This window comes from Rhinolophus ferrumequinum, chromosome 25, assembly GCF_004115265.2.
Source record: "Rhinolophus ferrumequinum isolate MPI-CBG mRhiFer1 chromosome 25, mRhiFer1_v1.p, whole genome shotgun sequence".
NCBI lineage: Eukaryota > Metazoa > Chordata > Mammalia > Chiroptera > Rhinolophidae > Rhinolophus > Rhinolophus ferrumequinum.
Genome location: NC_046308.1, coordinates 30,179,441 through 30,201,219, shown reverse-complemented (window position 1 = coordinate 30,201,219; position 21,779 = coordinate 30,179,441). Strand labels below are relative to the sequence as shown.

The window sequence follows — 21,779 nt, the reverse complement described above, 5'->3', positions numbered from 1 at the left end:
TAAATTGCAAAGGAAAAGAAAAGGAATGGGAATTTACAGTTAGAGGAGACGTCAGAAACATATCAGTCAAATGCAGTATGTGGACCTGCATTGTTTAGGTCCTGATTTGAACAAACCAATTCTAAAAAAATCATGAGACAACTGGGGAAATCCTAACACAGTTAACTGGATATTTGATGATATTAAGGAATGATTAATTTTTAGGGATGATAATGTATAAATATAAAAGTCCTTTTCTTTTAGAGATATCTGCTGAACTATTTATAGATGAAAATGTATAATGTCTGAGGTTTGCTTCAAAATAATCTAGTGAGGGGGAAAGTAGGTAGGAGAATGAAAAGTTGAGATGAGGCTGGCCGTGAGTTGATAATTGTTGAAGCTGAGTGATGGGTACGTGCGGTTTATTGTGATATTCTGTTTGATACATGTTTGAAATTTGCCATTATAAGTGGGGAAGTTATGTTGATAGGAGTTTCTAACTTGCTTTTCAGAAGCCAAAAATATTTCTGTTCCCACCAACAATATATGAGAATGCCCATTTCCATGTTCACCTTCCACACTAGGTATTTGCAGTCTTTTAAAATTTTGCCAATCTGATATGCAAAAATGGTATTTTGTTGTTTTAATATTATGGCATAGTTTTAATTAGAAGTTTTGTTGCCATTTGAGGTTGCACCTCAAAGGGCCCTTCATCTTTTCCAATCTCCAGAAACAATCTGTTTGTTTCATGTTCTATGCGAAAGGAAAGTTGTAGTCAGATAGCTCTATGAACCCTTACATTACAAGGCCGTGTAACTATTGGCTTCTTTATTATAGTTCCCTTTCATCCAGCACGATTTTTATTTCTGGCTATAACACCTCAGTGATAGTCAGCTTATTCTGTGACTGGATAAATTCCGGATGGAAAATTGGAGTGAGGGTTTAACACAGATGATAAATGCCTCTCCTCCATCGCCCTCAGCCAAAAGGTTCCTATTTTCAATTGTTTTTAGTGGTGGCAAAATGCACTTGAAGCCTTTTTCATATGTGCATTGCCTCATCCTTAAGAAAGACACCAGTGCTCTCCAGACCTAGAATCACAGTCTCCTCTTTGTTTCTGAAAAACGAACATGTGTGATTCCCCACACACTGAGAAGGGAATATGCTGCACTGATAATTGGTCTCAGTAGGACTCCAGAAACATTCTGTTGTGTTTGCTGCTGTCCAGTGTAGCTTCATATTTCACTTCTCAGATGAATTATGTCCTGAAATGCTTTATATAGTTGCGGAAATAATTATAGATAGTGATATTAAGTGGGAAGGAGAAAGTGTACCCTAAGTTTAACAAACTCTTTCCTCCTGCCATGTTTTGTTGTGCATGACAAAATGCACAGGATTAAAATATTTTTGTTTCGTATTCTTTTCCTCTAAGTGTAATTGGCACACGTTACTCACCACCTTACTGCCTGGCCATTGTTTCCGGAGCCAGTGAGATGACCTTGTGGCTCTGGTATTCAAGGTGTGTGTGATGTTTACCTTCTCTGCTGCCCTCCTTGAATAGATTTAACCCCGTAGGGGCTGTTGTGATGTAGTGGAAAAAGCAGAGCAGAGTCAGATTTGGAATTTTATCTCTGCCACTTAGGAGCTGTGTGGTAATGTTACCTAGCCTCAAAGGAATTTAAAACTATGCCTAGCTCTCAGTAAACGTCAGTTGAATTTGAATTATTAATTAAACATATTTGTAATGCATACCTACTGTGTGTTAAGGTATATGCTATCTAGAAATATATAGTTCTTACTAGAAATGATTGTGATCAACCCTTTTCATCCGTTTTCAACAGTAGTTTGCGCAATTCTGGTATGTGTTCAACTTCTGCTGTAACATCAGTCTTTCCAGATAATGGCTGAAGTGTTCAAGCCTTTCTTTGCCACAGTCTTTTAGGGGAGTTCCAGCACGGGGGAGGCAGAGGCTGTTGGTACTCTTCTAATGTCAGCTTTCTCAGCAGTGGTGAAAAGCCAGCAGTAACCTTGCCTAACCAGTCTTTCTAGCAGCTTCAGTTGAGGAAAAAAATGCATCGCAGCTTCACTGGAATAACTGAATTGCTGAATTCATTCTTTGAGGTTGGTTCTGTAAAGAGATAAAGAATTTCTGAGGAGCAGAGGTGGCTATATGCTTTGGTTTGTTCAGTGGGTGATAACATTCATCACCAGCATAAAATTTAAGTGCTTAGAATAAAGGATGATATTGAAACTGCTCTGAGATAACAAGTGGGAACGAAGTAGCTTCTTTGCAGGATCAGGGGAGGATGCAGAGGGGGAACGCAGTCGTATTGCCAGAAGTCCCCTGCTCTTTTCCTTATTGAGTCCTCACCTCATCGGGCATTTTATTCTGTTTTTATTGAAACTGAAGCAGAAGCAGCTCCCAGAATTTTGTCCTCCCATATAAAGCTTCTAAAACGCCCTGAGCTACAGAGATGGAATGTCATATAAAAGTCTGGGCTCCTGGGTTAAATGAATGCATGTTAAAGCATGCATATGCTATTTGAGGTAACTGACTTTATCTGCTTTCTGGAGCCTGAGTATTTCAAATGTTGGGCAATGATCTTAAACTGCCGTGGCAGTAAGACTCTGTAAACCCACAATGTTGTTTCATTACAGAGTTTAAGCAGTTCTCAGACTTAGATGTATTATACAACTAAAAAAAAGCTGTTTCTGTGAATAGCAGCAGAGTTCCTATAGATGCCTAAAGGGGTTGATGTCATTTCCCAAAGGGCCAAATATATTTTCACAAACTAATCCTCGTTGCATACCTAATGTTCAGCAGTCTGTTAAGGTGGAGAGGAAGTATATGATGCCATCCCCATCCTACAGAACTTATGATAATAATGATCTATTACTAAAATTAAGCACTTCCTAAATGCCACACACTCTACTACTGGCCTCATATACGTATTGTTTCATTTAGTCCTCATAATAATCTGTGAGGTGCAGGTTTGTTACTATGTCCCTTTTATGGATAAAGAAACTGAGGTTCAGAGAAGTTTCTTAACTTATTAACTTGCTAAATAGTGGGGCCCGGATTTTAATCCAAATCTGACTCCAAAGCCCACACTCGGCTTCCCTGAGGTGCAGTTGGGCAGGGGCAAGATGGCCTCAAGGAAAATGCACACTGATTGAAAAGGAGATGGTGTTTGGCGGTGGATACAAAGCTCTGGGGGATTGCTAATGTGTGAGATGTCAGCAGCAAGATTCTAAAAGATGTTGGCAGAGTGGAAGAACGGAACAAGTAATAAAATGAAATTTGCTGGAGATAAATGCAAAATCCCGTCCATTTAAGTAAAAATCAGCTATTTAAGTCCTGAGGAGGAGAAAAATGTTTTAATAACCCTCTATGAGAAGGAAAAAAGGACTCTGAGATTTTAGTTATCTGCAGATTCAAAAGGGGCCAGCAGTAGTAGAACAGTGGCCATCATAAGTGCATAAGTGTGACTGCAAGCTGATGCTGTATTCATAAAGATATGGAATCGGCTGAGGAATGAATGAAGATGACAGAATGATGAGAGGTCTGGAAGTTTGGCCATGTAAGAAATGGTTGAATGAATTAGGGGTTTTTGGTCTTGAAATACTTGCAGAACTGTCTTCATGTGGCAGAAGGGTTAGATATAGTCTATCTAGCTTGAGAGGGAAGTCGTAGGTCCCCCATGTATGGAACATACGTACAGGGAGATCTCGGCTCTGCAGAAACCATTATTGAACTATTCTGGAATGATCGAGCTGCCTTGTAAAGTGATGAAACGTGGCGACTGAGGCTGAATGATGTGGTAGGGTGGGATTCTGTGACTCCAAGTGAGCTCAGAGCAGAGCAAAGTCAGGGAGGGCTAAAGCAGTCAGAAATGGTTCATGGAGAAACTGGAGCAGGATGTTAGGTTTAGAAGATAGGTGTGGGAAGAGCATTCTGGTGAGGAAAACAACATATGGGAAGATAAAGATAAAGGGAGCAGGCATTAAAAAAACCTTGCTGTATTGAATGGGAAGGGGACGTGGCTTGAGTATGACTTAGAGTGCTAACTGGGCAGGAGAAATAAGATTGGATAAAAGGAATTTGCGGTGGTATATAACCCATGATGTTTATTTAAGAGGTGAGAGAACTCTTTAAGGTACCATTTATTTTCTACCAGTGTATTTGGTTAAGGTAGCATTAACCCAATACATTATCCAAACCTTATCTTATTTGCAAAAGACTAACTTCAGCATGATGAAACAAATAGGCATCTTTTTCATTCTTACTTAAACACCTTAGCCTCTCTGAAGTGTGTCAAAGGAAAGCTGTTAGCCATTGAATTTTGCCAACTGTTTTACTTTTAAAAGTGAAGTGGTTGAAGATAGGTCAAATCGTTGTCTACACTATGTTGTGGCCTCCCTGGAAAGGCAGGAGGGGCCCCCCTCCACCCCAAATTGAGTTCAGATGTTGAGATTAATGATACTACACATGCACCAAGAGGATATGAAAAGGTTTGTTGCTTACATACTTGAAGTCTCTGGGGAGACTGGGCAGGCTTCTCAAGCAGGTTTCAAATGGCTCAAGAGAGCCAGGAAAGGAGACTGGCTCAGGGTTTTGTTGAGGTGAAGTGGTGGGGTCAGCATGAGGGTTCCAGAGCAAACAATCGGGTGCTCTTGGGGTTTGAAACTCCTGCCCGGCGTCAAAGGAGGGATCATCAGCCTGCCCAGACGTCAGGCAGAAACAGCAAAAATGAAGGCAGACTCCTCATTAACAGCCGACAGATGGAAATCATTTCTTCAGGGCCTTGAAGGGTGCTGGTGTGAAGAATATCTGCTACCACAGCCTTGTGTTTCATGTGTGTACGTGTGTACTAGCCAACTAAAAGTGAATGTGTGCTAACTTTGTGGTGAAACTTTGTCCAGGCCTCATTACCCGTGCATAATCAGGTGTTACCTTCAATTGAGAGTGTGGATGGCTCAGACCCTTTGGCCACTCTGCAGAACCCTATGGATAGACTGGAGGCCAAAGAGGAAGAGGATGAGGATGAGGATGAGGACACTGAGGAAGATGAGGAGGAAGATGGCGAAGACACAGACCTCGATGACTGGGAACCAGATCCACCCCGGCCCTTCGACCCGCACGACTTATGTAAGTGCCAGCTGGTTCTTGTGAGTAAGGGCCCCCTCTGTGGGCATCACTTCACTTCATCCTCACAGCAGTGTGTGAGGGAGGCAGATGGTGTCTGGAGAGTTCCGATTTTACTGATGAAGGAACTGAAGCTCCGGAGAAACTAGGCAGCCTGCAGAAGCTAGGGATGAGTGGTGGCTCAGGCATCAAGCCTGTCTTCTTAATACCAGAGCGTGGGCTCCCAAACCACGATGATAAGTTTCTCCAGTTCTGGAATAGCCTGCCATTTCAGCTTTAATACGTTTGCTTTGCTGCCTTTACCTTCGTTCATACCTTTTAAAAATGCCTGCTGTAGTTCAGGCACTAGTGCTTTATGTTTTTTGACTTGTTTCATGCTCTCCACAGTCTTATGAGGTAGGTAGCTTTCCCAAGGTCATGCTCAGCTGTTGCAAGGGTCAGGATTCAAACAGTGGTCTGGCTCCAGGGTGACACCATAACACTGCCTCTCTATATTGCTTGCCTGAGGGGTGAGTGGTCCTGCTTCCACCTACCAAATCACTGCTTCTTGCTATTGATTTTCATGCTTCTATGGCAAAGTTCTTATCTCATTTCTTTGAATGAGCCAGGCTAGTCAGAGTGTTGTGGTCTCACCATATTTGTGAGACCTTCTATGTGGTGGTGGTAAAGCTTTATTTGGTAAAGATTTTTTTTTTTTTGGGTGGTAAAGCTCATTTGCACTGGGACCAGTGTTCACCTTCATATCCAGTAGAGAACTTCCTCATTTTGTTTTTTCTTGAATTCATACATTTTTCAAGGCCACTCCTTATTCAAATACACATAGTTACTTTCTCTTATAAGTAGAGTAGTATAAGTATAATGCAGAGTAGTTTCCCACTCGTGGAGAGTTGTAGGAATTGAAAATACCTATTCCTCAAGCCAGATCATCACACAGCCAGAGTTGGGTCAAATATGATTCGTTAATTAAACTTGCTAAGGGTTATGAGTATGATCTCTGTGTGGTCCACATTAATACCGGCAGTTAGCTGACAGATGGGTGCTATGGGGAAAGAGGGAGTGAGTGTGGATGCTTAGTGCAAAATGATCACTTAGAGAATGAGCTGAAAATACATGTCCTATCAGGGCGGGGTTAATTGTGTCATCCAAGTGAATGAGGGCTGAGATGTTAAATTCATTCATTTTAGCATTATCTTCACACAGCATACATTGCACTCAAACTGCATAGTAGTCTTTGTTTGTGTTAGACATGCCCAGACAATGAGGCTTCTATAATTTCCTTTAAAAAAACTAGTTAAATGTCAGGGTTTTTTTTAACAGCCTTTTTTTTTTTTTTTTTTTTTTTTAAATTGGGGAATAGTGTGTTTCTCCAGGGCCCATCAGCTCCATGTTGTTGTCCTTCAATCTAGTTGTGGAGGGCGCAGCTCAGCTCCAAGTCCAGTTGCCATTTTCAATCTTTAGTTGCAGGGGGTGCAACCCACCATCCCATGTGGGAATTGAACCGGCAACCCTGTTGTTAAGAGCTTGCGCTCTAACCAATGGAACCATCGAACCATCCGGCCATCCCTTTTAACAGCTTTTTAAAAGATATAATTTACATACTATAAACCTCACCTCTTTTGTCTCATCAGATTTGGTAACATTTAGCCTAAAGCTCTTCTTTTTTTCTTTTCAGAAATAATTGATTTGTAAATTTAGTGGCCACTATTTGAATTGATATCCAGTAGAGAAATAGGTCACAGCCTGCATATTATTTTTAGCAGGCATAAGCTAATTCTGCCTGATTTTAGAGGGAAAAAAAGTACAGAATTTTATTGGTCTGTGAAAGCTAATATATTACAATTGAATGGGTACTGTATTGCAGGAGTTAATTGAATTTTGGCCTAAAAATTTAGATTTGGGGATTTTTTAGGTTAGAACTTTTTACTTGAGATCAAATCACATGGAGGGATTCGACTTCCAGATTTTTTTTTTTTTTTGCAGGGTGTGAGGAGTGTAACAATGCGCACTCTTCAGTGTGCCCAAAGCATGGCCCCTTGCACCCTATCCCCAACCGTCCTGTGCTCACCAGAGCAAGAGCCAGCCTCCCCCTGGTCCTGTACATCGACCGGTTCCTCGGAGGTGTGTTCTCCAAAAGGCGCATCCCCAAGCGCACCCAGTTCGGCCCCGTGGAGGGACCCCTTGTCAGGGAGTCGGAGCTGAAAGACTGTTATATTCATCTAAAGGTAATTCATGCTTTATCGTAGTTCACTCTTGTTATTATTTTTGAAGGGGCATGCGTTTAGTCTCTTAATTGAACTTCATAGCAGTTGTTTGCTAAGGCATTATATGAATAACTCTGAAAGGTGTATTCTTAGGGGCTATTTTAATATGCTAGAGTTGCTATAACAAAATACCACAGATGTGTGGCTTAAATGACAGAAATTTATTTTCTCACAGTTCTGGCAGTTAGAAGGCCAAGATCAAGGTTTTGGCAGGGTTGGTTTCCTCTGAGGCCCCTCTCCTTGTCTTGCAGATGGCCACCCTCTCCACCCTCTTGCCGCCTCTGTACTTGGTCGCCCCTCTCTGCAAGCATAGCCGGGTGTCTCTGTGTGTCCTAATTTCTACTTTTCATAAGGACACCAGTCAGATTGGATTAGGACTCATTCTAATGACCTCATTTAAACATAATCACCTCTTTCAAAGTCCTAGCTCCAAATCTAGTCACATTCTGAGCTATTGGGAATCAACATATGAATTTTTTTTGGGGGATGGGGACACAATTGAGCCCGTAACAGGCTTTAGCAGCTTTTTCCTTTTTTCAAACTGACTGGAACACAGAGAATTATGTAAGCTCATGTAATCTGCCAAGTGCCAATAATGTTTTCACGAAAACCACTTCAATTTTTGAAACAGGTCTGGTCTAGTGAATCTTTTCTTAAAGAATAGTTCACTGTATGTTAAAGTATGTTTATACTGATCTCTATTTTTTACATTCGATGCTTTTGCTTCTCTTCAACACCTTGATGTCTGCCTCTTGGAGAGCCACTCTGGAGAACCAAGAAAGGGCAGTGGGAAGGGAGAATATTTGGGATGTGTGTTTTGAGAAATTAGCTGCTGTCATGGGGAGGTATTCTCTGGTGAATGCTCAAGATCTCCAGGAAAGAATATTACTTTGTAGTAAGTTATATAAATGTCTAACCACTATGCTGTACACCTGAAATTAACATAACATTGAATGTTGACTGTAATTGGGGAAAAAAAAGAGAATACTTTGTAAAGAGAAATACCTGTCACCAGGCTATACATTATAAATGAATACAATTGAATCCCAAAGGAAGCAAGTTATAATAAACTGGAGAGTATTTTGCTTGTATTTTCTGGCTTATTTGTAGCATTTTTTGATGTGTTAGTTAATGATGAAGCATCAACTGAAGCTATACAATCAGGTTAACTTTCAGGTTTTGCCAGGTAATTCTATAGGTGGGTCTTTGGAGAGTATCCTTTCCCTTTTACACCTGGCAAGACACAATTCCAGTTCTGTACAAAGGGAAGAATCAGGATATATGGTTAATTTAAAGAGCAATATTTTGTATATTATGACATTAGTGCATATCATATTGAAGGTTTTATTTATTTTGTTTTTTGGCATGGCTTTTAACTTTCTCTTTGATTGCAGGTTTCTCTTGATAAAGGGGACAGAAAAGACAGGGATTTGCATGAAGACCTATGGTTTGAGTTGTCTGATGAGACCCTTTGTAATTGGATGATGTTTGTACGTCCAGCCCAGAATCACCTGGAGCAGAACCTGGTGGCTTACCAATATGGCCACCACGTGTATTACACAACAATAAAGAACGTAGAACCCAAGCAGGAGCTTAAGGTACAGAGCTGGGTCAGTGGGGCCTCTGCTAGGAATCATGCTTGTTTAATGCTTTTCCTACTTTTTTTTTTTCCTGAAGTGGGATTCTTACAAAAATGGTCCTTTCCTTGTAATTCTTTTACATAGTATTATTGAATACGTATTATTGAATACGTACTATGTACTATATACCTATAATAGTCCCATAATAAAGCAAAATAAAAAATGTATGACTTTTGGGCATATCAAAGGCCTACATGAAGGCATTAGGCCCAGGGTAAGGTATAGTTGTTATGGGGAACAGACTGATATGATGGAGTGGTTAAAGATGGGGTTATTTACCATGTTTCCCCGAACATAAGACCTAGCCGGACAATCAGCTCTAATGCGTCGTTTGGAGTAAAAATTAATACAAGACCCGGTCTTATTTTACTATAATATGAGACCCGGTCTTATATAATATAATATATATTACTATATATTATTAATATAATATAACATAGCATTCATGTTATGTTATAATACACATAATATAACACATATAATATAACACATATAACATACATAAAATAACATATAATATAATATAAGACCGGGTTGTATATTATGTTATATTATATAAGACCGGGTCTTACAGTAAAATAAGACCGGGTCTTATATTTAATTTTTGCTCCAAAAGACGATTAGAGCTGATTGTCTGACTAGGTCTTATTTTTGGGGAAACATGGTAACATGATTTATACACTCTAAAGAAGAATTAGTTGGGAAACGAGATCTTGTAAAATAATATTCACATGTATGGGCAAGATTTCTTTTCTTTTTCTTTTTTTTTTTAAACTTTCATTTATTTTAAACGTGTTTTTCCAGGACCCATCAGCTAGCTCCAAGTCAAGTAGTTGTTTCAATCTAGTTGTGGAGCTCACAGTTGTCCATGTGGGGATAAAACCAGCAACCTTGTTGTTAAGAGCACTGTGCTCTAACCAACTGAGCTAACCAGCCGCCCCAAGATTTCTTTATCTGAATAATTTATTTTGCCCAAAATGTTTTATGGAAAGACTTCTGATTTCAGGAATATATTTTTTGTGAATAAGTCTCTTGTTGGAATTTGGGTAAATATTAACTCTTGATGATATAATGAAAGTTCTGCTGTGATTCCAAGTGAAGATACTTTTTTTTTTAATGCTATGTTAGGAACATGGCCAAAGAGGGGGTCAGCATACTGTAAAGCTTCCTGATATAAATGAAAACTAGGAGAGAAATGATTGTACCAGTCCAGAGTTGCACAGTGCCTCACTGTGGTCAAAGTGAGAATAAATACCTCTCTGGGGGAAACAAAGATCTAGACTTTGTTCAAAAACTTTATAAAACCTGCATCTTTGAAATCATTAACTAGATAATACATAAATCCCCAAGAAAATATGTAAAAGGAGATTTATATCTTGTATCATCTAGCCAAAAAAATTATTCACAAGATAAAACTGGAGTGAATACTTTTTGACTGTGGAAGGGAGATTATTTTCTCTTTTAAAACGGTAGATAGAACTAACTATATAGAGGGAAAGACAGAAACATTTAAATAAAGATGTAATAGTGCAGTATAATAAACAACCAAAATGACAGATAAAAAGGGAAACAATAGAACGGGGGAAATATTTGTAATACATGTCAAAAGTTTTAAGTATAAAAACTGAGAGAGAGTTGTACACCTCTAATTTCACTACCTACAGATGGACAAATGAACAAATGTCTGGAATGGACTTTATTTGGATGAGGAATCAAATAGTAAAGAAATATTTAAAAGTATTTTCAATATTGATAATTTAAAAAACTTAACACAACTATGGATTATTATTTTTGTTAATTTAAATTAGCAAAAATAAATGGGTGCAGTACAATGAATGTGAGAATTTTAAAAAATAGGGACATTCATTACAGAATGGGAGTATTTTGTAGAATATTTCTGGCAGCATATTGCAAAAATATTCTTGGCTGAGTAAACCCAACCCTCAACAGTTAGTCTGAGGAAATAGTTATAAACAAAGATAAAGCTAGATACATTAGAATTTTGTAATGCCATATCTTACTGACTCTCAGATAACAATGGCTTTAAGATGCACCATTATTTTATGCACCGTTAAGGAAAAAATTGCCGCCAGTTAAACTGTATTACAGTGATTTTTGTTGTTGTTGTTTTGTCTTAAATTTTATTGGGAAATATTGGAGAACAGTGTGTTTCTCCAGGACCCATCAGCTCTAAATCGTTGTCCTTCAATCTTGTGGAGGGTGCAGCTCAGCTCCAAGTCCATTCGCCGTTTTCAATCTTAGTTGCAGGGGGCACAGCCCACCATCTCGTGGGAATTGAACCGGCAACCCTGTTATTCAGAGCTTGCGCTCTAACCAACTGAGCCATCTGGCCGCCCCTACAGTGATTTTTTTTAAATCAATAAAATGGTTATTTTATACCCATGTAGGAGCTATTTTAGATTTAGACATAATTTTAAAAATCACATCACACACACAAATAAAAAAAGTTCACATAGGCAAAATAATTTGGTTAAGGTATTAACTGCTTTTTAAAAAAATCTGACTTTTTTTACTGAATCATTGTTTTACTTGGATGTTTGTGCTATCCTATATCTGTCATCTTCTGTGCCATCAAGGTGTTGATAACAGTGCAGTATTTTTAATATAAGTGCTCTGCTATCACCTATGGGATATTTTTCCAAGCCATTACCCTTTCTGCAAGTTTTGACATTGTGCTTTCCTATTGACTGAGCCCATATATATCATTTTCCTCAATTGTGACACATGTCCTTGGAACTTCAGTGGTTTTTTGATCAAGTCAGAAGAAAGTTTCTGACAGTTTGATATTTGATACCTTAATGAGAGGTCCTGCAGGGTGATCACACCAACCTTGCATTGCTTTGAAGTTTCTTTTATTTATTCTGAGGGAGACAGCAATTTTTTCCCCACTCATTTGCATTGCTCAGCAAGTGTTAACAACTCATGGAGTGCCACAGAGGTACAATAAAAAGAGCTTGGCCAGGCTTGTGCAGGAGTAATGAGCAGGCAGTGAGAGCTACATCATGGCAGTGAGTGTAGAATGCCATGGATTATGAGACCCATTCTGATTCTGAGATGTTAAAATATGAAAAATATACATATTGGAATTGATGGAATAAGAATTTATAACAGAAAAATGATAAACCACATACCAATCCAATCATAGGGTCATGGTTAAGTAAATTATAGAATATTGACTTTGTAGAATATTATGCCATAGTTAAAAATGAAGTCTCTCAAAATAAATATTTTCATATTGTTAAAATAATGTTCCATAACAATTATATATGATTAATTCATATAGTGATTAATATATTGAACTCCCACTAGGTTTCAGACACTAGGAAAAGATGGGCTAGTTCCCCCATGTTTGGGGAACTAATATTCTAGAGGAGAGGTGGGCAGAAAATTGTAAGTAAGCAAATATGTTAAGTAGTGGCAAGTGCTATGAAAGAAACATGGTGAAAAGAGAGCAAATAACGGGAAAGGGAGCTGTTTAGATATGACAGATAGGGAAGGCCTTGCTGAAGAGATGATAAATAGGCTGAGAATTGGAATGAGAAGGGGCCAGCAGTGTAGAAGAGGTTAGGAGAGGGGTGAAGGGGAAGAACCCAGCATTTCTGCTGGTGACATAGCAAGGGCAAAAGTTGGGGTGAGAAAGAACTTGGCATGTTTGAGGAACTGACAGCAGACCTTCTTGGTTGAATGCTAGGTAAGGGAGAGTGATGAGAGCTGAGATTGCTAGCAAAATAGGGCCAGATCATGGAGCCCTTAGGAGACCATAATCAAGCATTGCAGGTTTATTATGAAACAAGAAGCTATTGCTGGCTTTTAAGCGTGGGAATCTGATGATGGTGTTTTAAGAAGACCACTTTGGCTCCTGTGTAGAAAATGGATTGGAGAGAGCAAGAGTATAAAAGAGGAGGCTTGTTAAAAGACCATGCAAGAGCTCATCTTGGCATGCATCTAAGTGGGAGAGACAGAAATGGGGAACATCTGAGCAATCAACAGTTCTTGCTAAAGGATTACAGAGGAAAACTGAGAAATCCAACATACCTTGTAGGTTTCAAGCCTGAGCAATTGTGTGCAAGATAGAGTATTTACTGAGATGGGGAAGGTAAGCAGGGATAGGGGTGTGAGTAGGGAAGCATCTAGAACTCAGTTCCGAGTGTGTTAAGTTCAAGCTGTTTGTGAAACATCCACAGTGTCAGGTAAGCAGTAAAATCTACGTGGAGGGACCATAGAGAGAGGATCTGGGATGGAGATACCGATTTGGGAGTCTTAGCGTTGCGTTGGTTGGAAATGGATATGATCACCTTAGGGAAAAATAAGGAGGCCCTGGACTTGGACTAAGCTTTGAGGAACACCAATATTTTGAAGGTAGGGAGAGGAAGAAGAGCCAGACAAGGAGACCGAGCAGTAGACAGTGGGGGAGGAGGGAGGAAGTGAATGGCGAGGGTGTGGTGGCACTTGAAACAGTCATTGGTGATTCTAGTAAGAGCCCTTTGGTGACCTGGAGGGGTGGAAGCCACTATGATTACAGCTGTGTAAAACCTGTGTTTAGTACAGATAAAAAAATCAGGAGAGGCTGCGTTTTATTTAATGAATAGACTACTAATATTATTTCTTGTGAAGTTGTTCTAATAACAAAACAATTTTTTTTTAAAGGAAAAAGAAAACATATATGTAGTGTGCTGTGGTAAATGAACTTCCTGACTATCTGCAGACTGGTGTTAAAGGGGTTGGCTCACAGTGTGATTTGTTTTGTTGTTGGCTTGTTTTTCATGGGCTGTGGAAAAGCCTGAATTGTTTTATGTAAGCAGGAAAAAGATTTATACATTTGAGCATGCAAAGAGCACCTGGTGATGTCCTTTAGTTTTTGATGATATATTTGGTTATTGCAGGTGTGGTATGCTGCATCCTATGCTGAGTTTGTGAACCAGAAAATTCATGACATTTCTGAGGAAGAAAGGAAAGGTGGTTGTACTTTTTTATGTTTTTTTTTTCTGTATGAATTCTAAGTTGTACATATTACATCTTTATGCAATCCCTAATTTTTCTATTTCCATATATTTAAGAAGATATTCCAGTAGATTTTTTAGAGCTACACATAGCTAATTCTAGGATCAAATGACAATGACATATTTACATTTCTTTCATGGGTGCTGGAAAATAGTATTTAACATAATGAAAACCTCCAAATACTAAATTAGAACCTAGATCAGAGGGTGATCCCTATCGAGACTTAATCATCTCTGAGGACATAGCAAGGCAGGCGTTGACTTTGTTTTTAATGTAAATGTTACTGAAGTATAATCTCCATACGGAATAGAGCACAAATCATAAGTATACAGCTCGATGAATTTTCACAAAGGGAACATACCTGTGTAACCTGAACTCAGGTCAAGAAACAGAACATGAACTCTACCCCAGAAGTCTCCTTGTACTTTCTTCCAATTCCTCCTCACTCCCAAGTGTAACGACTCTCCTGACTTCCATAGCACAGATACGATATGCTTGTGACTGAACTTTATATGAATAGAATTGTGATATGTACACTTATGGTGAATGGGAACCTTTTGCTCAACATTATGTTTGTGAGATTCATCCATATGGTTGTGTACTATTGTATTTGTTCATTCTCATTGCTATTTGGTACATTCTACTGTACCAATGTACCACAAATAGATGGAAATTTGTGCTGTACAATGTAATTCTGATGCTAACTACCTAGAGTTAGGTCACATTTTATAGGTGAAGGGCAGAGTCTTCTGCAAGACTCTCCTCACCTCAGGCAGTAGCCACCACCTCTGGGGTTCCTATGCCATCTGCACTTCTGACCAACTAGCCACAATTTAGGGAGTTCCCACCATGCCCTTAGGTTTGATAATTCACTAGAATGATTCATGAAATTCAGAAAAGTTCTCTACTTATGATTATGCATCAGAACCAGCAAAGTGAAGAGACATACAGGACAAGGTTTGGGAGAGTCCCAAATGTGAAGCTTCTATGTCCTTAGGCCATGTCACCTCCCTGGCACGTGTGATTAATGTATGATTGCCAACCAGGGAAGCTCACCTGAACTTTGGTATCCAGAGTTTTTATTGAGGTATCACTACATAGGCTTGACTGATTGAATCTTTGGCCCTGTGATTGAACTTCCTCTCCAATTCCTGCTCCCCTCCCTGGGTGATACCACTTTGCTTAACTCCCCAACCCTGTAATCTGATGGTTGGGCTTGCTGGCTCAGCTGACCCCATCGGGAGCCATCTTACTAGTATAAACTCAGGTATGGTCAGAGACCATCATGAATAAATAACAAGGACACTCTTATCACTTGGGAAATTCCAAAGATTTAGAGGTTATTTCTCAGGAAACAGGAACAAAAGTCAGCCATATTCCTATTATACAGCAGGGTTGTTTCCAGTTTGGGGCTGTTTTGAAGGTTGACATTGTGAACATTTTTATGTGTCTTTTAGTGAACAGATGTGTGTGTTCCTGTTGGGTGTACATCTAGAAGTGGAATTGTTGGGTCATAGGCTATGCATATAATCAGCTTTAGTAGATACTTCTGAACATTTTGCCAAAGTGATTATATTGGGCATTAATTTTTTAAGTTATTTGTGATAAAATATACCCTCAGACTAGAAGCTTACCTCTGAATCACTAGGTTACCTGAATACAGATTTCTGTTGTAGTACTTTCTGTTTTTCCAGTGTGGTGAGTTGTGTGTGTGTGTGTGTGTGTGTGTGTGTGTGTGTGTGTGTGTTGGGGGTTGGGAGAGGGTAGTATGAAGGTGTTTATTTCTTTGATGTTTTATATGAATATATCAGAAAATAAGATCCTAAAAACTACTCTCTGTCAAACTTTAGCCTTTTGTTTTACAACAGAACAGTAATGCAAATAGCAGACACTATATGTTTATGAAGTCTGAGTTACACTGAGATTGGAATGGTGAGGATACTGAGCATTTGAGTTTTATTGGTATCCATTGATCATTAGCCTTTATGGTTTCTCTCCTGTGATTGCAGTTCTTCGAGAGCAAGAGAAGAATTGGCCCTGCTATGAATGTAACCGCCGATTTATAAGCTCAGAGCAGTTGCAACAGCATCTCAATTCTCATGATGAGAAACTGGATGTGTTTAGCAGGTATAATGATGGGGAAGGTTTCACAAACGTAGTTTTTAAAGGTCCAGAGTCATTTCTGTATGGTCTATAAAGTAATGAGTGTTTGTGTGTAAGTGTATGTAGACAGGTAACCAGTAAACTGCTGAGGGAAATTTTTTATTTGTTAATTCCTGCCCCCTCATCCCCATCCTCATCCTTATTTACTATTTTTCTCTTTTCCAGCATAACCAATACACAGCAATAGGAGATCCTTTCACCTTAGTTAAATCTCCCTTAATCAGAGATTCTGAAATATGAATTCTTGAGATAGCATACACCTATGAAATAATCTGCATCTCTGATTTTCAAACTATTTTTCAGTAGTAGAATTCCTTCATCAAACAAAATCATATATTTAATTCTACTATACAAAAAAATAGATAGATGAGGGAGAATCATATAGGATAGGGTAGGTAGGAGCCAGATCGGGTAGGCTTTATGGGTAATGGTAAGATATTTGGATTTGATTCTGTGATAAGAAATCTTTAGAGGGTTCTGATCAGGGCGTATTATGATGTCAATTATATTTTAAAACATCACACTGGATAAAAATAAAAACATTACTTTAGCTTATATCGGATTAAGAGTGAAGATAGAGAGTCCAGTTAGAAGCTATTTCAACAGTTCAGATGAAGAATAGGGTGGTTTGGAGTAGGGTTGTACCAATGGGACAGATGTAAGGTTGCCAACTATTATAGGATTTGAAAAGAGTGTGAAGTGGCATTTGGGAAAGTGGGAAAATAAATATTCTAGGAAACTACAGTATGATTGCCTGCAATATTAAGAGCTCACTTGAGGTTCATGGTCATGAATTAAAGTGAGACTACTAGCAAGGCTGTGTGTCATTTTCCAGCTTCATTTCACTGCAAGAGAGCCCGTGCAAAGCAGGCAGGGAGTTAGGTTGCACAGTGTTGTCGTTTTGCCAAGCATATATAACATAGCAAGAGAAATGAAGCAGAAGTGGGAATGGAAATCAAAAGTATATGTAAGGGAGTGACTACAGTGAATGACTTTGGAGTTTATGTGTGGAAGAAGGGAGAGAAAACATCAAGAGGACATAGGACTGCAAATAGGTGACAGAGGATTAGATTGGAGTCGGTAGTGAAGTGAAAGGATTGTTGAGTCCAGGTATTATGTAGAGGGAGTGAGCTGGAAAATCAGGAGATAGTGTCAGAGTGGGCAATACATGGGGTTGAGATCATGGGAATTCTGCACTTATTGAGGATGACGGGGTCTAGGATATAACTATGGGAGTAAATATCTGAGGTGGGTGGAGGACACTGTGGGAGTTAAGTCACTCCCTCCTGAGTATTCCTAAATCTCTGTTCCTGGCTCTATTGTAGCACTTTTTATATTCTACCGTGTTTCCCTGAAAATAAGACCTACCTGGACAATCAGCTCTAATGCATCTTTTGGAGCAAAAATTAATATAAGACTCGGTATTATATTACATTATATTATACTATATTATATTTATTATACCGGTCTTACAGTAAAATAAGACTGGGTCTTATATTAGTTTTTGCTCCAAAAGACTCATTAGAGCTGATTATCCGGCTAGGTCTTATTTTCGGGGAAACATGGTCGTAGACAAAAATGGTTGTTAGTAACTATTAAAAGAAATTTGAGACAATTAGGAAAATTTGAATTTTGGCGAGATTTAATAATACTGAGCAACTATCAGGTTTTTGTTTTTGTTTATTTTTTTAAGGTGTAATAATGGTATTGTGGAGATATATATATTGTGTGTATATATATATATATATATATATTCCCTATGTTTTACAGATACATAATAAAATATTTATAGATGAAATGATTTCTGGGATTTATTTCAAAATAATCTAATTGGGTATGTGGGGGAGAAAGTAGTGGGGATATAGACGGAATAAAATTGGCTGTGAGTTGACACTATTGAAATTAGATAATGGTTACGTTGGCCTCATTATGGTAGTCTCTACATTTGCATTGTTTCAGAATTTTCCATAATAAAGAATCTTCCAAAACTAACTCAAAAGATGTATAATTTTTGTTAAATTGTTAAATAGATGAGTGGAAGAATATAGGATGATCTGATTAATTTTATATATATCTCACACACATCTTCTAAAAAAGTTTTAATGACACACTTTCTGAATCCCTTTTATTAAGGAATTTTTATGTGTTAGAAATCCATTAAAGAGGATAAAATTTATTTAGTATTTACTAGGCATGTTATGGAACAGTTGAATTAGAAATTTGTTCTGACCTTCCAGGAGCTTATAGTAAAAGTGGAAAGCCACATTTCTTGGAAGGAGTCTGAGGTAAGGCAAGGAGAGGGAGGAAGGAATAGAATTTTGTCTCTAGGAACATATTCTAAGGCATAGTGTGTTCTGTCCTGTCTGCGTTTCTCACATCACTTCAGAGATGTGCTCCTGCTTCCTGATTTTTCACTAGCAAACTGGTGTCAGTACTTTGAATTTTTATAGCTTCTTTTTTTCCTGAATACTTTAAGACATCACTTTGAGCTATATAGATAGCAAAGATGAGAAATTTAGAAGTGTATATTAGTAAAACAATTGTTTCCATTAGAAAAAACAATCAGGAAATGTAATAAAGTGAGAGGAAATCAAGATTTGGGGCTAATCAAAATCATCGAGGGAAATATTTGTTATAGAGTATTCTGTGATGATGACGATTTATAACCTCATCTCTTGTCCCCAGAACAAGAGGCAGAGGAAGGGGACGAGGCAAGAGGCGATTTGGCCCAGGTCGACGGCCAGGGCGTCCTCCAAAATTTATCCGCTTGGAAATAACCAGTGAAAATGGGGAAAAGTGTGATGATGGGACACAGGTACTACAGCGGGAGGGAAAGAGCTACTTCTTAGACACTCTCTCAGAGGACTTAACAGAACTATTATTGGATTTAAATACAAATATCCTTCAGAGGTTGGCAGTCCTATCATGTCAAGGCTTTGTTACCTGTTAATTAAAGTATGACTAGAGAAATTTAAAAAAAAAAATGTGTTTTCAAATATTACTTACAACAAAACCTAACTTTGCTGCCCTAAAGATTTGAAATTGTCTGGAGATATTATTGTGGGACTCTGTTTAATTAGTTTAAATAATTAAAATTATAATGTTCCCGAAGAGTCCTGTCACGGTGTTTTCCTCATGAAGTGAACTGAAATAGCTTATAGTTTTTACATTTTGTGGATAGTTATCTAATTAACTTTCCCAGAAGGAGAATATTTTTTCTGAGTATTGTCTCTAGTCATATAAAAAATAAGCAGCAATACTAAACCCTAAACGACAATCCTAGCGCTAATCTCTATCTAGGTAGGGAAATAATTCCTGGTCATTGTAATTTCAGGACTTGCTACATTTTTCCCCCAAGGAGCAGTTTGATGAGGCTGAACCAGCTACTCTGAATGGGCTGGATCAACCAGAACAGACCACTCTCCCAGTCCCTCAGCTGCCACAGGAAACTCCTTCTCTGGAGCATGAGCCGGAAACTCACAGCCTACACCTGCAGCCCCAGCCTGAGGAGAGCGTGCTGCCCCCCCAGAGCACTCTGACTGCCGATGACATGCGCAGGGCCAAACGCATCCGAGTAAGTGGGAAGCAGAGCTCCTTTGCTAGGTGCTCACCTTTCTCCAGCCAGCCAGCTTTTCAGGTGCTATGTTTTCCAGCCTATTCACCATACACTTCAAAATCTTGCTTCTAGCTTATCACACCCTCAACCTCCTTATTTTGGAAGAAAGTATTAACTGTTTCTCAATGTCTTTGTGTCCTGTGGCAGGCTGGAATGGCTGGTCCTAGAGTCGATCCATTTAGTAAGGACACAGATGCTTGGCTTTTGGCATAGTTAAAGTAAGATAGCTTTCTGGATTCCTAACCTCACAGGTTAGCAATGGAGAAATAAGTACATTTAATTATAATAACTATTTACATTTAAGCCAGGCTAATCTGTACCTAATTGTAGCTCTCAAGTTAATTTTGAGTAACTGAATTTGGTTATCTGCGGGGAGACTGGCAAGTGTCATTATTCATCAATGCAAAAGGACCTGTGCCCAAGTTGACATGGCAGGTACAACCCACAGACCTGGGGACAGCTTGAAGTTAAGCTGTAGGTCTGGGAGTAGGTCAGTGTCTCTCTTGTGTGACCTGCATCTTGACTTCAGGCCACATGGCTGCAGGGCCTCCAGGGCTTCCAGGGTAGCTGTGTTTTATTCTACTTCAGGTAGCCTCTGAGTCTGAGGTAGCTGCAGGGGATGCATGTGGATGACAATATGGTTTTGTGGGATAAGTGCCTGTGCTGGCAATTTACATCCAGAAGACAATTACTTAAGCCCCTGTTTGTGGGAGCAGGGTGTATAAAGACTTTTATTAGTACTTTATGTGTAGATAAAAGAGATTTTTTTGTATGAGTTTCTAGGCTTTATAATTTATAGATGGATGATTGTTTTAGCTTCTTTTGGTCTTATTTGCATATGTGCAGCTTATATTTCTTTTCGCCTTCTTATTTGCCTGTGGGCTAGAAGGGACCTTGAAAAATAATCTAGTCCATGCCTTCATGTATAAATACATTTGAACATTTACAGTTATATGATAGTATTGAAGGGCTCCAAGCCCTCTGAGGCTAAATAACCCTTATGAGGGTCCTGTAATGGAAACTTATAACACTTTTGGCTCCATAGATATTATTTCAAAAGGTTATATAAACATACATAAATATAGCCCAGGAAGGCAAAAAGCTCCGAGCTGATAACTTCCCATCCATCATTCTACATTATTTCCCAATCTGCATTTCACTCACTTGCCCAATTATTGTCTTTTACTGCTTTGGCTATTCTGATTTTTCACTAATTCCGGAGAAATGCTTACTAGATTTAATTCTTTTGAGGGAAATAACTAAAGCCCACATGTGTAGTGAGGTTGTGGATGTCCAAGCATAGTCTGGCTATAATTGTACTTGTCTTCTGTAATGAGTTGGGTTACTAGTTTCGGTACAAGGTTTCTTGTGTCAAAGCAAAGGCATGTACGCGTGTCTTTTGAAAAGGAGGTCAGTGTTAGTTGAGCTATTTTTTTATTTCCTCTCATACATTCTAAAAAGTAGGGCTATGTATTTTTTCATCTTTTCTATCCAGGTTGGTAATGACCAACTGAAGGGAAGTCTTCCAATCCAATTGGTAATGTAACTATTTTTCTCTCCTCTAACGCTGCCTGCTCAGTTGGAGCTGCAGGTAGGTTTGTTTCCTATGTTTCATGTATCAGAATGTTATTTAAGTGTTTGCCTTACCTGCTGTTCTTTGCAACCTGTACTTACTAAATCCTGGTGGAAACTACATTTTGATTGCTACAGTAAATGCAAATTAGTTAATGAATAATGATTATTTATTAATATTTTCAAATAGATCAGTGAGTAAATTGTGGGCTGCAGATTCCTCAAACACAAAATGAAGGGCAGGACTAAGTGACATCCAAGGTCCCTTCCAGCTCTGAAACTGTTTGAATGACTTACAGAATGGTATTGAATTCTAACTATATATTCGACACTGTGCTAGATACACAATAGAACTGTCACTTGAGTCCTTTCCTCTAGGA

The 21,779-nt window shown here is 38.7% G+C and overlaps 1 protein-coding gene across 5 annotated transcripts in view; it reads left to right on the top strand.

Moving 5' to 3' along the window:
- Positions 1-21,779, top strand: part of PRDM10 (PR/SET domain 10) — a 91,353-nt gene that overhangs the window by 44,809 nt on the left and 24,765 nt on the right. The window contains exons 5-12 of one of the 5 annotated variants that reach the window (XM_033098082.1): positions 4,903-5,128; positions 7,106-7,347; positions 8,781-8,984; positions 13,931-14,003; positions 16,058-16,175; positions 18,897-19,026; positions 19,570-19,785; positions 21,407-21,418. In XM_033098082.1, coding sequence (XP_032953973.1) covers positions 4,903-5,128; positions 7,106-7,347; positions 8,781-8,984; positions 13,931-14,003; positions 16,058-16,175; positions 18,897-19,026; positions 19,570-19,785; positions 21,407-21,418 — 1,221 coding nt within the window. Of the gene's footprint in view, positions 1-4,902; positions 5,129-7,105; positions 7,348-8,780; positions 8,985-13,930; positions 14,004-16,057; positions 16,176-18,896; positions 19,027-19,545; positions 19,786-21,406; positions 21,419-21,779 lie in introns of all 5 variants that reach the window. The other 4 variants (XM_033098083.1, XM_033098080.1, XM_033098084.1 and 1 more) reach the window with 4 other exon arrangements.